The 16,974-nt window shown below is 46.8% G+C and overlaps 1 protein-coding gene and 2 pseudogenes across 1 annotated transcript; 1 reads left to right on the forward strand and 2 right to left on the reverse strand.

Moving 5' to 3' along the window:
- LOC136469684 (uncharacterized) lies at nucleotides 1-3,233 on the reverse strand (annotated as a pseudogene).
- Nucleotides 3,234-6,284: 3,051 nt separating this feature from the next.
- On the reverse strand, nucleotides 6,285-7,935 carry LOC136469685 (uncharacterized). Its single transcript, XM_066467780.1, has 2 exons — nucleotides 7,498-7,935; nucleotides 6,285-6,443 (listed from the first exon to the last, which is right to left on the reverse strand). The coding sequence occupies exons 1-2, from the start codon at nucleotides 7,933-7,935 to the stop codon at nucleotides 6,285-6,287; spliced, it is 597 nt and encodes a 198-aa protein (XP_066323877.1).
- Nucleotides 7,936-9,300: 1,365 nt separating this feature from the next.
- Nucleotides 9,301-16,974, forward strand: LOC136473165 (uncharacterized; annotated as a pseudogene).

A 16,974-nucleotide genomic window follows, 5' to 3' on the forward strand; every position in this document is an offset into this window, starting at 1 on the left:
TCAGTTTCCCTTGGCAGAAGAACTCTTCACCTTTGTGGCTAGCTGCTTCCTCCTAGGGGTCATCTTCTTGGCTGGTGCAGGGTTTGGCAGAGATTCAGCCTCTGGAATGATCATTTCAAGTGGTTGTGGAGCTTCCAAGTTCAACCTCCTGCATTTGAAAGTGGTTTAGTGAGCTGTTGTCGAGATGGCAAGTTCCTGAGTCACAATTTAGGTTCAGATTTTACCTTGCTGCTGCTGCTGCTTCCTCTGCCTCTCTTTCCCTTGCTACTGCTGCCCTTGTTCTTGGAGTCCTTGGTGATGGTGCTGCTTCTGCTGGTGGAGCTGGTGAAGGCTCAGGTGCTGCTTCTGCTGGTGGAGCTGGTGAAGGCTCAGGTGGTGCTGCAGCAGTTTCACTAGCTGGAGCAGGTTCATACTCCTTGTCAGCACCCTTCTTTGGCCCCTTTTTGGTCTTTGTCTTTCTTGTCCTCTTCCTGCAATTTCATTAAGTTAGTTAACAATGGTGAAAGGATTTCAGCAAAGGTAGGTTAGTAAGTTACCTTTTTTTTGGTGCCACTTAGTGGGCACCTCCAACTGGTCCTTCTATGGCCTAATTCACCACAGCCCTTGCAAGTAACCTGCCTTGTGGCTTTGCCACTTCTCTCCAGGCATCCCTTAACCCTCTTCTTCCTTTGCCTCCCAAGTCCTCTTTTCTTCCCAATTGGTGGAAGAAGCTTGAATCCCTTCTCAACTACCGGCCACTGGCTCTTATCAGTGATGATAGGAATCATTCCTGCATATGCTGCTTGGAACTTGTGCACTGAGTAGGCCACATCCACATATTGCTCCATATTTGGCTGCCTTTCAGTTGTTATGACTGCCAGTGCATGGGGACAGGGCTTGCCACTCACTTGCCACTCTCTGCATGTACACTCATGTTGGTCCAGGTAGACAACATGCCTCTTGACAACTTCATCATTGTACATGACTATCACCTCTGCTTGGTTGGGTCCACCCTTAGTTGTCTTCAGATGGTTCAGTCCCTTTGAGGCTACATTTAGCTGATGAATTATTGCTGGTAGTATGAATCCTTTTAGGGCCTTGGATATCTTCCTTCTCTTCTCAAAAAGTACCATTGTCTTATGCCTGATAGCATCAGCTAGAATGTCTAATGGTAGATCTTTGTGTGCTTGGATCCATGCATTCCAAGATTCAGCCAAATTGTTATTTATGAAGTCACACTTGATCTCTTCCTTGAATCCACTCCTGGCCCACAGTAAACTGTGATGTTCCTTCAACCATGGAACAACTCCTGGATAGGCTTCAATAACTTTGTCCATTAATTTATTGAACTTCTCTACTGTGCATGCCCTTGCTGCTGGCCACATGTACTTGGCATAGGTATTTCCTGTAAACCTTTTCTTCATATTTTCCATGAGATGCCTGAAACACTCTCTCTACTCTGCTCCAGGGAAAACCTTTTTCACAGCTGCTTCTAGCCCTTTGCATGCATCAGTGCATATAGCCAAGTGGTTCATTGGCCCTATTGCTTTCCCTAACTATTCCATGAACCAAGTCTAATTATCCTTGGTCTCTGAATCAAAGAAGCCAAAAGCAATTGGGTACAACCAATTGTGGCCATCTATTGCATTGGCTGTAGGCATGTGGCCATTCCACTCACCATTGAGAGCAGTTGAATCTACACTAATATAGGGTCTGCAGCCATCTCTAAATCCATCTATACTTGCTTTGAAGGCACAAAAAAAATCTACTGAAGTGAACCTTGCCTTCCACAGTAACTGTATCTATCTCAACTACACTACCAGGAGACCTAAGCTCAATCTCAGCCTTGAATCTAAACAAATAATCAAAACAATCATTCCACTTACCAAATAATTTATCTACAGCCCTCTGTTTCCCATAAAATACAGTCTGATATGGAATCTTTATGTTGTACTTCTTCTCTAACTCTTCCTTTACAGCTTTGGGGCCCATCTCAGGATTATCCTTCAATAGTGGTATAGCCCTCTCCGCAATCCACTTCTGGGATGCCATCCTCCCAAGAACTCTACTCTTTGAAGGACACTTGTGGGTACCCTTATTGATTTAGATCTGCACATACATGAAGAAATGTCAGAAATAGTTAAGATAAATTCATATACAACATGCAAATATCAGAAATAAGGTTACACCAAAAGGACAAAAAAAAGTGTTAGTATTGGTACCCTGACACTGCCATCCTTCAGTGTCCTAGCTCTAATTTTCCATGGGCAGCCCTTGGAACTGCAGTAGCCCCTAAACCTCTCCTTGTCAGACTTCTCTGTCCCCAATTGAAACTCATTCACAATAGCATACTGCCTAACTGCCATCCTAAAATCATCCATGCAAGGATACAGTGTCCCAACACTCATGTCAGGGTTGTCTCTATCCCAACCAAACATTGGCTTATCTCCTAGGTCATCATTAACAGGGATTGCTGCCTCATTCATTTCATCCTCCACATCAGCAGGTATGTTAGGAATAGGAACCTCATCTGTAGTAGCCTCATCTGCTGCCTTGAATCCAAAAGCCTCATAGATTTGATCCTCATCTACCACAGCATTAGCTTCACCATCACAGTTCTCATCAGCCAATATAGTCAATGTGTTCCAATCAACCACATTTTCTTTAGCTCTACCTTCTTCAGGAGTACTACAAGTGTCACCTAAGCCTTCTGCATTCTCTGCATGTCCTGCATTTGTCACACTAGAATGGGCAGCAGTAGTAGAAGACCCACCTTTGTTTGCTCTGCTAACAACATCATTCAGACCAACTGCATCTTTCTCAACAACATCACAACTAACATGCATTACCTTCTCATCCATCCTAGACATTATCATCTCCTCAAACTGATCACTGCTAGTAACCTTCCACTCTGTTCCACTGTCAATGTCAACACCCCAAATAAGCAGTTGCTGACTGCGGCCCCAAATGATCTTGCTGGCCATATCATCTACAAAGTCATTCAGTGTGTACACATTGCTACTGTCAAACCACAGGTCATGTTCTTGAGCATCTAGGTCAACCACTCCATAGTCGTTAGCCAAAGTGTATTTATCAACGCTAACATGGATTCTAAAAACATTGTCAGGATCAATCCTGACAGTGACAAGCAAAACAAACAAATCGGGAGTTAGGACATCCCTCACATACGGGATCCCCTCACATACATGCCATAACAATGAAACATACCACGGGGGGCACGGAGACAACACCATCGTGGCTAATGGTTTGCTCTACATCTGAATCCTACATCAACACACGAAAATTAGGAAACCCTAGCATCAGGAATCCCCCCATTCACAGATGCCGTGCGTAGGTAGAAGAAGGAAGTAGATCTAACCTTGTAGGCATCGTGCCGTCCTACGACTTGGGGGATGCGACTTGGCGCCGCCGTCGAGCTCCCGCCTGCCCGCCTCGAGCAAGCGCCGCCACGGGGAATGAAAGGGGAGGGACGGGAGAGAATCCCGGAGAGAAGCGAGTGGACTGAACAGATGGGAGGGGGAGAGACGGCGCTGGTTAAGCAATACACGGCGGGGGCAGAATGGTCTTTTGGCTTCGGTCTTCGAGCGTCAACGGCCCGTTCCCAAGCTGGCTGGCTGATCTGGCATGCCACGTCAGCAAAAATGGCAAAATATTAGGCGAGTTACTATTTTCTAGAACATTTTTGTAGTTGCCACCACAAAGTTGGCAATCAGAGAGTCGGCCTCCGTAAGAGTGGCAAATAATTAGATGTCCCGTCGCGTGGTGTTTGGTCGTTCAGTCGCTCCTAAAATGTTTTCATATTAATAAAGAGCATTAAATTAAATATAGATTAATTACAAAACCAATTAGGTAGATAGAGGCTAATTTGGGAGACGATTTTTAAGTCTAATTAATCTGTTATTAGCACATGTTTACTGTAGCACCACGGCGTTAAATTATGAACTAATTAGGTTCAAAAGATTTGTTTCGCAAATTAGTCGTAAGTTGTGTAATTAGTCTATATTTAATACTCTATGCATATATCTAAATATTTAATGTGACAGGAATTCTAGAAGGAGTCGTAGAAACCGAACACCCCCGTCGTCCTCCGCCTGTCAGGCTACGGCCTACGGGGATAGGTCGATAGGACTAGGAGCAATTCTAGAAGCAAGGTCACATAAACCTATGCCACTAGTACTCTAAGCAACAAGGGAGCTCCTACATATGCTAGTAAGCAAAAGCACAAAGCCAACTAAGCTCACTAGCAATGCTCAATAACAAGACAACCAATGCCAAATTAGAGAGCGCAATTACTTAGCTACACAAACTAAGCAATGTGACTAAAAAGGTTACACAAACCAAATTAGCCATGCAAGGGAGCTACTTCTATGCTACACAAGCAAGAAGGTAACTAGCAAGCTACACAAGCTAACTAATTACAAAAGCAACAACACAAGCTCAATGTATATGAAAGTAACCATAAGCTTGTGTAACGGGGATGCAAACCAACGGGAAGAACAAGGTTGACATGATGATTTTTCTCCCGAGGTTCACGTGTTTGCCAACACGCTAGTCCCCGTTGTGTCGACCGCTCACTTGGTGGTTCGGCGGCTAATTGGCATCACCCGCCAAGCCCGCATGTTGGGCACCGCAAGAACCTACCCCGGAAGTGAGGGTAGCTCAATGACACGCTTTACTAAAGTTGCTCTTCGTGGCTCCCACGGGGCGAGCACAATGCCCCTCACAAAGCACTTCTTCGGAGCGCCGCACAAGCTTCTTGCGGGCTTCTATGGAGACCACCACCAAGCCGTCTAGGAGGTGGCAACCTCCAAGAGTAACAAGCACCACCGGCTTGTAACTCGATCACCTAGTGCCACTCGATGCAACCTCATGATGCAATCGCACTAGAATCGCTCACTCACACAATCAGATGATCACTATCAAGTATGTGTGAGATGGAGGGCTCCTAAGCACTCTCAAGCATGGACACAAAGTCCCCTAAGGTGCTCAACACCAGCCATGGCCGAAGGCCACTTCTATTTATAGCCCCAAGGGCTAAACTAGCATTACCCTTTCACTGGGCAAAAATTGGGCCGACTGGACGCTGGACCTTAGCGTCCAGTCGCCCGATGACAGCCACGTGTCACCTATGTTCAACGACATTCTTTCGATCTCAACGGTCATCTTCTGACCAGACACAGCAGCTTCAACTGACCGGACGCTGGACCCTCAGCGTCCGGTCGTTTATAGTAAGGTATCGACCCCGACCGAACACGTCCGGTCGGATGTGATCGGACGCAGCCCCAGCGTCCGGTCACTCTCCAGTGATACTGCTTCATCCGACAACAGGACCGAACACTGCCTCCAGCGTTCGGTCACTTTCAGAGCCAGCATCCGGTCGACTGACCGACACTACACGCTGACTGCTACCAGTGATCGGACGCTGAGCCTCAGCGTCCGGTCACTGCATGACCAGAGTCCAGTCCACTCTGTGGGACCTTTCTCATCTCTGTTTCTTCACCGAGTTGATCCACATCAACTCCAACTTCATCTCCTTTGTAAATGTGCCAACACCACTAAGTGTACACCACCATGTGTATGTGTGTTAGCTTTTCACAATCATTTTCCAAAGGGTTAGCCACTCAACTTGTCACGCCACTCAATCCTAGCGACGATGCAAAGTTAGATCACTCGAGTGGCATATAGATGACCGATATACAAACAAGTTTGCCCCTCTTGATAGTACGGCCATCTATCTTAAACCTGATCATAAACTTCTCTACACACCTATGACCGGTGGAATAAAATGCCCTAGGTTATATCTTTGCCTTGCGCATTCCATTCCATCTCCTCCAATGTCGATGCAACACATGCACCAACATATTCAACAATGATTTGATCCACTTCATATCATCACGTGATCATATTGGTTCATCGATCTTGACTTCACTTGCTTTTCACCGTTGCCTTCGTCCATCGGCGCCAAGTCTTGCTCAAGCTTCACCGCCACGCGGTCCATCACTCCAAAGCCTCCGACTTGCCCTTCACGCTTGCAACTGGTTCATCAAGCCAAGTCTTGTCTTGATCTTCTCCACCTTGATCACATGACTCAATGTCATATCTCATGTGCAATGAGCTCCTTCATCATCACATGTGTGAGCTTTGCAACATCTCCCAGCCATTTTCACCTTCATGGCATATATTGCTCACACACATGTACCTGTGGACTAATCACCTGTGCCTCATATAAACACAATTAGTCCACCTAGGTTGTCACTCAATTACCAAAACCACATAAGGACCTTTCACCGCGGCGGTGGCGGTGGCTGTGACCTTGACTGCGGCTGATGCTGCTTCTCTAGATGGGGAGCGGTGGGTACACGAGCTGCTGCTGCTGCTGCGGCGGCGGCGGCTTTGGCGACTGCAGCTGCGTTAGTTGCAGCGGTGGCAGCGTCGAGGTCGAACTAGGATTTTAGATCAGGGCATGCCGTTAAAATTTTTTCATATACAAATTGGTAAAATCATTTGACAATTCGGTAACAATTATGAAATTTGCTATGTAATTCAGCATATATACACTAAATAACAGGATAAGTTTTAAATTTGAAGATTAAGTTGAAAAACATCCACAATATTATAATATGAATAGTTCAAGCATCATAATGATAGCTCTAAATATATGCATTAAAGAGAGTAAGAGACTTACAATACTACTTATCTGACTTTTTTAGCCAACGTTTTCTATGGGAAATGAATGTGTTTCTGATATCACCTTCTTCTAGCCAATTATTAAAAAACGATGCAATATCTCCATCTCTCTTGATAACTACACAATTATTAAAAACACAATACCAAACAATTAAACAAATTGCAAGTGCACGGATTGAATCCTCAATCCTCATATATGATGACACAAACACTCACATGATACTAAATTGTTGATCAATTTCAGTTGTCTCTGATGTTGAGCAAATCTCCGATCTCACTGCATATTATTGATGACCGGATGATATTAGCCATGGATATAAACATGATCTTTCAATAGAAAGACGAATAGTAAAAAAAGAGATTGATTCTCACCGCGGGACTATATATGCACGTTAATGATGCACGCGCATCAGGCCGATCCTCCATGTCACGTACTCGGTAGTCGACGTCGCAAAAATTCAAGCCTCAAGATGGCGGCCAGCGGACGAGACTCTAATGTGCAATACTAATAGATCAATAGGAAGTTCAGGCGTCGGCGGTCAGGAACTGCGTGTTCTAAGGACTGGACCTTGATTTTCTGAATTTCCGCCTGGCGTCCTTATGGCCACGTGGGTAGGACCTAGGCTTCCCATCCGTATGGCCGCGTGGGCCTGAAAACCAGGAAAGTCCATCATCTCTCGGCAACGAGCAACTGCTACGTTCGTTTTCCATGGTGTAGATACGGTCTTTTTTGTTTTTTACAAATACAGACGTATATACATGAAAGCTATTACTAGATCTACAGGGTATGCCGATGCATACCTAGCATACCCTGTAGCTCCGCCCCTGCGAGGGAGGCTTGCGGATGGGATCCGATAGGAAGGCCCACGCGTCGGCGACGAGGCGGGCGGCGTTGGCGAAGGCGAGCGAGCAGGGACGGTCGGGGTGGGAGCGGTTGAGCAGGAAGGAGAGGCGGCGGTAGTGGGAATGGACGACGTCAGGCTCGCGGGAGGCCGGCATGGCGGAGTCGAGGCCAAGGACAGCGTAGGGATCGAGGGCCCTGGACGGGAGGCGCCGACGCTTGTCGGTGAGGAGGGCATCGGCAGCGGCGAGGAGGTTGTCGGCACCCGGGGTGCGGGGGTCGAAGGAGAGGGCTTGGGCGACGAACTGCTTGCAGCCCTCCAGGCCGCGTGCCGTCAGGAGCTTCTCGACGATGCTCATAAACCGCTCCGCCTCCCGCCGCTTGGCGGCGGAAGTAGGCGGATCCATGGGGCTCGCCGCTCGCCGCGGGGGACACAGGCGCACCGCACAGGGAGGCCAGGGGATTTGACTGGGTGATGGGAATGGATCGGGGGAACTTGTGAGGTTTACGGCTTGTGGGTGTGTACAGTAATTTTTGTTGCTACACTGGTGCTTTATGGCCATGCTTCGATCTTGGTGTCTGAGTGAGGATCAATTGTTACGTGCACCCACAGAGGATACTTTTGGTAGAAGACAACCCACAACATAACAAACAGATGAAAGAGTTTGCAACAAGTTTGGGCGGCAAAAATAAACTAGATGACCATGGTGAGGTTGCGGCAGCGAAGCAAACGCGTGCCCAAACCACGACGCGGTGTGGCAGCGAACCAAACACGCCCTAACACAAGTCCATAGGCCATAGCATTGACAATTAGGCATAGCACACTTAGTAAACCAATCTTACAAAGAAGATTCTATAAGTCAAAGCTAAACGCCTTGTTCGTTTGGGCTTGTTTGGCTTATAAGCCGTACTTTTTCAGCCAACGAACAATATTTTTCTCTCACACTGAATCAGCCAATAGTACTTTCAGCCATGGCTTATTAGCCAAACAAGCCCAAACGAACAAGGCAAAAACGTCATGTTGCAGAGTAAAAATCTATAGAGCATTGAGCCGCCACCAGCCATATTTGATATTTGTCGCTAAGTTTTATTTAGCCAAAGATAAATATGGCTCTTGCCGTTTGCCAAAATGGATAAAGGTATAAAATAAAAATACCATTGATAGTACTGCGGATGTTTTTCTAGCCACAAAGTGCTAAAGGCACCGCATAACGCTTAGTGGTTCAATACGATCAGGCATTGCATCATGAAATATTTGGCCTCAATGCACTAAGGTAGCATGGTCCCAAAAATAAGTAATATATATGGTCATTCGATGGTATTGCACTAGCTAATAAAATATGCAATGTTAACCATTAATCTAAGCATTTATTATTGCTAATAGTATACATTAGTTTTTGTACATAGGAAAAAATAGTATATACAACCTCACATGAGCCTCTCTACCAAACAAGAGTAGGATGCAATCTTTTTATATTAATTTTTGTGAATTTTATATTAAATATTTTGTGATTTGGGTGTGGATAAGCATAAAGGTGGCCATACACCTAACTAGGCTCAAGTTTTCTTCAACTCTATTTTAGGTGCTTAACTTTTTTTCTTATTGAAAAAAGTCTGGTACCTATAGTACCTATAAGTTGGTCTTATTTTTATTTCAAAATCATCAGAGTTTTATAAGAAAAATCGAGAGACCCCACGTGTCAATGATAAAGGATCAGCAACACAAAACTAAGAGGCCGAGCAAAGTGCCCATTCGCCATTCTATCATTAGCTCGGCCCACTGACAAAAGCCCAAGTAGCAGTAGTGTTGGGCAGTTAAGCAAATCCCGGTCCGGTCCAGAGAGAGGACGCGGGCCAAACCACCACCAGTCCACCAGATCTCCTCCCGGCGGCCGTGGCAACGACGGCGAGGAAGCCGGCATGAGCGTGTTCGGCGGCGACAGCTGGGCGCGTGATGCGCAGCAGCGGAAGCGGCGCCTCGACGACCTCTTGCTACCCACCACGGCGTCCTCGTCTCCCTCGACGCCTGATTCCTTCAGGAAGCTCCCCAACGGCAAGCTCGCCTGCCTCGTCTGCCCCCACCGCCCCGTCCTCGACACCCCCCTCATGCTCTCCGTAAGCCAGCACCACATCCCCCGAGTCCTCCTTTGCCGGACTGGACTCCCCTGGTTAATTGCTGATGAATCTCCTATGATTGTGTGAATTGTTGCCACTGCGTTAGTGAGGATTATCTCGTGTAACATCTTCTATTTTCTTCCCTCGCTGGAATAGGCATTTTGGTCCTCGTCATTTCTTAGAAGCTCACTTTCGTCCTTCGACTAGCACAAACCGATCATCCGAGTCCAGGGATGAAAACGGTACGGATATTTTCCGACCGTATTCGAGACCGAATCCGTTTAAAGAGGTTTAGATCTGTTCGTATCCGAGTCCGGATATTCAACATCCGATACCGTATCCGTATCCGAATACTCAAATCGCATATTTATGATGTCGATATCCAATCGTATCCTATCCGATATGGTTGACACTATCCGTATTCGAATCCGAATTCGGACAGAAATATGAAAACAAATATAATATTAGTGATATCCGTTCGTATCCGATCCGTTTTCATCCCTATCCGAGTCCCCCAAACTTTCTTCGCTGGGTCAAATAGTGCTACTCTGTTGTGGAGTGACACGTTCGCATGCTAGTAGTACCTTTTTATGATGTTAGTAAAAAAATAAAAAAGGGCATACCCAGTTCGGAGAGCTCCCGCTCTGTGCGGGATCTGGGGAAGGGTGTCAGTGGTAGTGCAATGCGAGGAGACCGCGACTCGAACCCGGGACCTTCCGGTCACAGGTCACAAGCGGTAAGACTCTACCGCTTGCACCAGGGCCGCCCTTCTTAGGAAAAAAAATAAAGAAGCCAACGATTACATCATTACTTGTTTTTCTACTGTGCAATACAGGAAAACAAATCATCATGTCTGTATTCAGTAGAGCATGAGTCAGAGCAGCTGAGCAGGGACTGTGACTCCAAAGTTCTAGAATGCTGGCTCCTACTCTCCTTGAGTGAAGATATCTAGTTGGCCAAAAGAAATATAGAAATGACAATTTGGAATCAGTTATTTGACACAAGTGATTGTATCGCTGATCAGGCATGCCAACATGGTGTGCCACATCAGACAAGGGACTAGTTTGACCCGAAGGAGAAGAGTTTAGGGGCTCAAGTGCTCGATCTGATAGTTGAGGGATGAAAGTTAGCCTTGGGGGAAGTTGAGGGACAAAATCATACCTTTTCTCTCTTACCATTTGTTTATCTGGCTTGGAATATCACGATGTGGGTATCATGTCGCCTTGCACTCCTATCATTTGTTTCTCTGGCTGGGATTATCACGACTTGGTAAACTGTCAGCCGTGGTATGTATCTCTCAATCTGACAAGTGATATTTAGACTGATAGGAAACATCTGTGGGCCACATCACTGGTCAAAGTGAAAAACAGGACTGCAGCTTGTCCAAAACATCATACATTTCTTAATGGAGGGAGTGTGTCATACAATATCAGTGGTTCATCTATCGATGTCATTGGAGTCATTTTATAACATTTTTTTACAGGCCTACGGGGGGAGGGGGAGGGGGGGGGGGGGGGGGGGGGTATCCCCCACCTGATTGATTTCATTGATGTTGGCTCTCAAATAGCCATATAAGTTTACAAATATACCATTTAGTTTCTATGATTGGATTACATTGCGTCAGCTAGTATGGAACACCAGACAGTTGCAATGTGCCTCTCATCTCTTGGCAGTCTTGCACCCCACACATAGGCTTCAGTTTTGCACGCAGCCAGTGCAGAGCTTAGCGCTGTTCTGTCTGTCCTAAACACTGTGTTGTTCCTCCGCTTCCATATATGCCAACAGCATAGTAGTAGGAATGTGGTGAAGTACTTTGCTGGTATGTGGTTCGGCGGTTCAATGTCTTTGGTTGCTTGGATAGGCCAATCGGCTTCAGTATCAATTCGGACAGCTCCCCAGAATTGTTTCGCATATGAGCATCCAAAGATGATATGGGCAGGTGTCTCCTCGGCAGCTTGGCAGGACAAACTGTGTTCTCCACCACTCCTTTCGTCCTCAATACTGTTTTGCATTGTATCCTTCCTTGTGATAGCAGCCATGCAAAAAACTTCACATGTGGTGGAGCTTTGTTGTTACAGACGAATTTTGTCCAAGCATCCGGACTGGAGTGTGCAGTTTTCAGGGCCTTGTATAGCAGTGAACTGTCAAGGTCTCCATTCTTCTTGATCATGCTGCTCAATCTGCGATCTCTGCCTTCTGCAAGTGTATGCTGCTCCATAATTCCCAAGACTTGCGGCAGTTGTGTTGTAGCCACTGCCGATTGACGCGTAGTGAGTGATCTTTGGAGCTCACCTTCATATGCTTGTTTCACTGTCAGTTCTTGATCGCGACAGTGACTGAGCAGCTCCGGGAATCTTTCCGCAAGAGAATCCTGTGCATCCCAGACATCGTGCCAGAAGGATGTTGTATTTCCATCTGCTATACGGACTGTCGTGATGGCACGATACAAAGGCAGCAATGATCTCAATGTGTCCCAGTGATGGCCGTTGAGGTTGCCTCTCAGTGATGCAATACTTGCGTTCTGGTGAACCCATCTTGCCCATGAGGAGTCATTATCAGAGTGCAGCCTGTGAATCATCTTCAACATCAAGCATGTGTTTTGGATGCCAATGTCCTTGAGTCCCAAGCCCCCCCTGTCCTTGACGTCACAGACATGTTCCCAGGCCACCAAGTTCTTGGCACCAGTTGTGGAGCCCGAGCCTGACCATAGAAAAGATTGGCGCCGTCGATCTACTTGGTTCAGCACCCCTGGCGGTATCGGCAGGGCAGCCATGGCATAAACCAGTTGACTGTCAAGAACAGCATTTACGAGTGTTGCACAACCCATTTGATTCAGTAGGCTTGACTGCCAACCTGCAAGGTACCTATCACATTTTGCAATTTGTGGAGCAAATGCATTTAGTCTGAGCTTAGTGTTCGACAGCGGTAGACCAAGATATGTTTGAAGAAATCCCTCTCTGCGGCATCCTAACGCTGATACGCAGTCCAGTACTACATCCTGAGTCATATGTATAGGGACTGCAGTGCTCTTGTTGTAGTTGATCTGCAGCCCGGTTGCACTGGCAAACTGATCAAGTAGCAATCTCAGTGTTTGGACGTCTGCCAGTTCTCCTCTGACCAGCAGAAGTGTATCATCTGCGTATTGCAGCACTGGGTAGCCTGTATCCACCATTGGGTGCCGTATGAGCTGCGATTTTCTGATAAGCACTTGAAGTACATCTGCCACTAGTATGAACAGGTATGGTGATATTGGATCTCCTTGACGCAGCCCACGTCGGCCGCCGATCCACGGCCCTGGGCATCCGTTAACTAGTATCGCTGAACGGGAAGACTGAAGAATTTGCTGCATCCATCTTCTCCAGGTCGTGCTGAACCCCCTAGCCTGCATAATCGTGTCCAGGGCATCCCAATTGACCGTGTCAAAGGCCTTTGCAAAATCCAATTTGATCACCAGCGTTGGGGCTCTGCGCTTGTGAACACACTGTACTAATTCCATCGTATAAATAAAATTCTCGGTGATTGATCTTCCTCTAATGAAGCCTGTCTGATCGAGGTCGACAAGGTTTCTGATTTGGGTCTGCAGCCTTGTCGTCAGAATTTTGGACAGTATCTTTACGCAGCAATTGGCGTCAACGGTGTTCGCATCCGGCTTCTTTGGGATCAAGACCATGTGAGATCTGTTTACCCTTTCCAGTTGAACATTTTCTTCATAAAAGGCTGTCAGAAATTGAATTACATCCTCCTTCACCGTTTGACAAGCTGCTGAGTAGAAACTAGGACCGAAACCATCTGGTCCAGGCGCACTACACCGATTCATACTTCTGACCGCAGCTGCAGCCTCTTGTTCCGTGAATGGAAGCGTGAGTTCATCACCAGCTTTGGGTAGGTCCTGGTATAGAGTATCACAGCTAAAATGCCAAACAGTGTTCCCTGGTATTCCCATGATGCTTCTGAAGTGATCAGTTAGTGCTTGGACCTTGGCTGGGTGATTGGTCACCTGAATACCATTTACAGTAATGCTTTTGATGTTGTTTCTGCGCATTCTTGTGGTTGCATGAGCATGGAAGAAGGCAGTATTACTGTCCCCCTCACGCACTGCTCTAAATTTGCCACGTTGCTTCCAGTACGCGGCACGCTGCTTCAGTTCCAGGGCGAGTCTCTAGTAGCTTTGGCACCGAATCTGCAGCTCATCAGGAGATAGGCGGCAATCTTCTTCCAAGGTGTCAAACAACATAATAATGAATTTACAGTTTTGAATGATAGCCGGCGGCGCCCTGTTACGCCTGGACCATACCTTTGCCGCAGCTCAAACTGACTTTAGCCGACGCGCGAGTTTGCCAGCTGCATCAGTGCATGTTTGGCCCTGGTACCAAGCCGGGAGTACAGACTGAAGGAAATCAGGATGCAGTAACCAAGCATTCTCAAAGCGAAAGTGGTTAGATTTGGGAATATCAGTGGATAGAGTGGCGAGAATAGGGACGTGATCTGAGGTTAGCCTGGTGAGCCCCTGTAGGCTTGACGATGGGAAGAGTTGGCCAAAGGGAATGTTGTGGAAAATTCTATCAAGGCGATCAAGAGTTGGGGTGTCACGTTTGTTGGACCAGGTGAACCGGCATCCAGCAAGGGGGAGCTCCAGGAGGCTCATGTCATTGATGGTGTCATTGAAAGCAGTGATAAACGAGGCGTTGGACACCGGTGTGTTTTTGTCTGCCGAGGAGCGAATGAGGTTGAAGTCCCCGGGGAGCCAAGGACCAGTAAAAGTGGGGGCGAGCTCAGCAAGCTGAGATAGGAAAGCAGCTGATTCTCTATGGTCTGAAGGGGCATAGATGTTCGTTACCGAGAACGAGTGTTCAGACAAGTTGGAGGAGAAGGTTGTGGAAAGGCAGTAGTTATTGGAAACTGAGCTTGTTACCAGTGACAGTGAGTTGCAGTCCCAAGCAGTGAGTGTGCCACCACGGGCTCCTGAGGCACTAGAGAGAACGAAAGAGGAGGACATGTTGGGGGGAAGGAAAGTTGCTGCTTTGAAGATAGAGCAATCAGTTAACTTTGTTTCTTGAAGGCAAATAATCGTTGGGGTTGTTTGCCTAAGCGCATCGCGTACGATTGTGCACTTATCCGGGTCGCCAAGCCCACGCACGTTCCAAGACAGCAACCAAAATTTTTTGGATGCAGAATTCATTACAAACTAGGGGACGCCGAGACTCCGCGCCAACAAGCCTGCGCAGTGGAGCCCGAAACAGCCAGAACAAGGATCTGAAGGTAGTCACCCATGGGCGGCAAACCTTCAGACCAGGACTCAAGGAGAAAATAGAGAGCACAGGGAAAACTAAGGCGACTACGAATGAACGTACACAACCACCTGCCTAACAAAGTCCAGAACGCACTAATCTCACACTAAATCTCAGACACTGCGCGCCTGGACCAACAAACTGAGGGAGGACCTGCATTACATAGGCGATGGGCGACACTGCGTCCACGGCGGCCGCAGTCGAGCCCAGTCCAGCAGAGCAAGCCAGTTTGCGGAGGTCAGGAATCCCAATTGGGAGCTTGTTTCTAGACAGGAGACCCCGGCGCTTGACGTGCAGCACAGCCGGAGAGCACGAGGACAGGCGTTCTCAAGGGCCTTCTTCTTGACGGCCTTGTCAGTCATGTCCACATACTTGCCCATGTCTTTGGCTGCGAGGCGAGAACTGTGCCTCCTGACGTGAACCGTGGGCTTGGTACGCACACCTGAACTGTTGCGACGACGAGGGACCACCATGGGCGCCGGAGGGGCCTGTGCAGGGGCTGTGACTGGTGCAGGTTGGTTTTGTGGCATGGTTAGCTGGCTTGCGGCGATTGGTGGGAGGCTTGGGTTTGCCGAAACGAAGCTGTCCGGCGAAACCGGCGCGGAAGGAGCTGCAGTCGCAGAAGCAAGTCTAGTGAAGAGCTGAGCGAGTAAAGTGGCTAACGGCAGCAGTTGGGCATTGGCATTGCACTGGGAGGTTGAGCTGCTGTGGCTACTTGGGGTTGGAGCTGGGCTTGGCGGGGATGCTAGTGGCTTTTTCTTTCATATTTCTAGTTATGTATATGTCTCTTCTGTAGGAAGTATGTTTGCTATCAGAAACCTCATGCCGGTTCTTGCTTATGTTTATGTACTCCTTTTGTGATTTATCTTGCTAGACATTGGTGTGGCTCGTTCTTCTACTATTATTGCTTTCCTAATAACAACATATATATCAACAGATGCATAATAAAGGTGCACGGCACATCACTGCAGAATCTAGGCTGAGGGAGAAAGAATTATCTAAGAAGCACGAAATTAACAAGAGACTGGCTCTCTCTTCAGATGCTTCCCATTCAAATTCTGGCAATCCGCGCACTGGTGTTAAGCCTACCAGTATCAAAGAAAAACCATTAATTGAGGAGACCCGGAGGGCAATTCTGGAAGCACAGTCAAGCAGATTCAACTGATTTCAAAGGCAAGAAGGTATCTCATGATTCGAAATGGACAAACTACTTCACCCTTTGACTCCAGTGTTGCTCCTTCTGATGTTCCCATGGAACTATCCACTGGAAATACTGGATTGCGAGAATGGAACTGTAAAGGAGAATCTTTTGCTGGAAATCAGACTCAAGACAAGTTGTTTTCTGATAGGCAAACAGAAGTCCGAAAACGCCAGGAGCAAGAACTTCGGTTCACTGCTTCAGGCTGGAAACGGGATGGCCATGGAAGATGGTACCGAGATGAAAATGTGAGTTATATAAATTTTGATCTTGACAATATTGATGAGATGTGCTTTGCTATGCTGAAATTAGAAGTACCTACAGTTCCTAGTCTTAACATAAGTATAGCACATATTGCATTTTTCACGTTGACATAGGTGACATCAGTAGGTTTAGCATGTGAATTTGTGATACCATGCCCCACAAAATAGGAAGAGGTTACTTGAATATGCTAATGTGGTTGTGCATTATCTTATCCAAATTTATACCAGTTTTTCTTTACAAAATATGAAGTGTTGTCCATTGAACATGCTGTGCTGGATGGCAGGTTGAATTTGACTCAGATGAAGATGATCCTAACGTCTCTCTCCTGATAGTTTGAGAAGGCATTCTGAATTGAAGTATCCAATGGCCCAACTGGGAATATTGAATTCATGACAATGCAATATGAAGTGTAATATCTCCCTACAAAAATGGTCGAATCAGGTTTTGTCAGCCTGTCAGGTTTTCTGATAAATGGAAATGTTAGATTATGTTCCTGTTGAACTTGAATATTTGTTTCATTGTGAGCCAAACCTGTATATGATAGTTGAGAAATAAAGTGTGTAGTTATGTTGTTCAAAAAA

Source organism: Miscanthus floridulus, chromosome 8 (assembly GCF_019320115.1).
Source record: "Miscanthus floridulus cultivar M001 chromosome 8, ASM1932011v1, whole genome shotgun sequence".
NCBI classification, from domain to species: domain Eukaryota; kingdom Viridiplantae; phylum Streptophyta; class Magnoliopsida; order Poales; family Poaceae; genus Miscanthus; species Miscanthus floridulus.

Coding starts and splice junctions, on each gene's coding strand:
- LOC136469685 (XM_066467780.1), bottom strand. CDS start 7,935: ATGGATCCGCCTACTTCCGCCGCCAAGCGGCGGGAGGCGGAGCGGTTT. Junction 6,444..7,497: donor CGCAGGGGCGGAGCTACAGG/GTATGCTAGGTA, acceptor CTAAAATCCTAG/TTCGACCTCGACGCTGCCAC.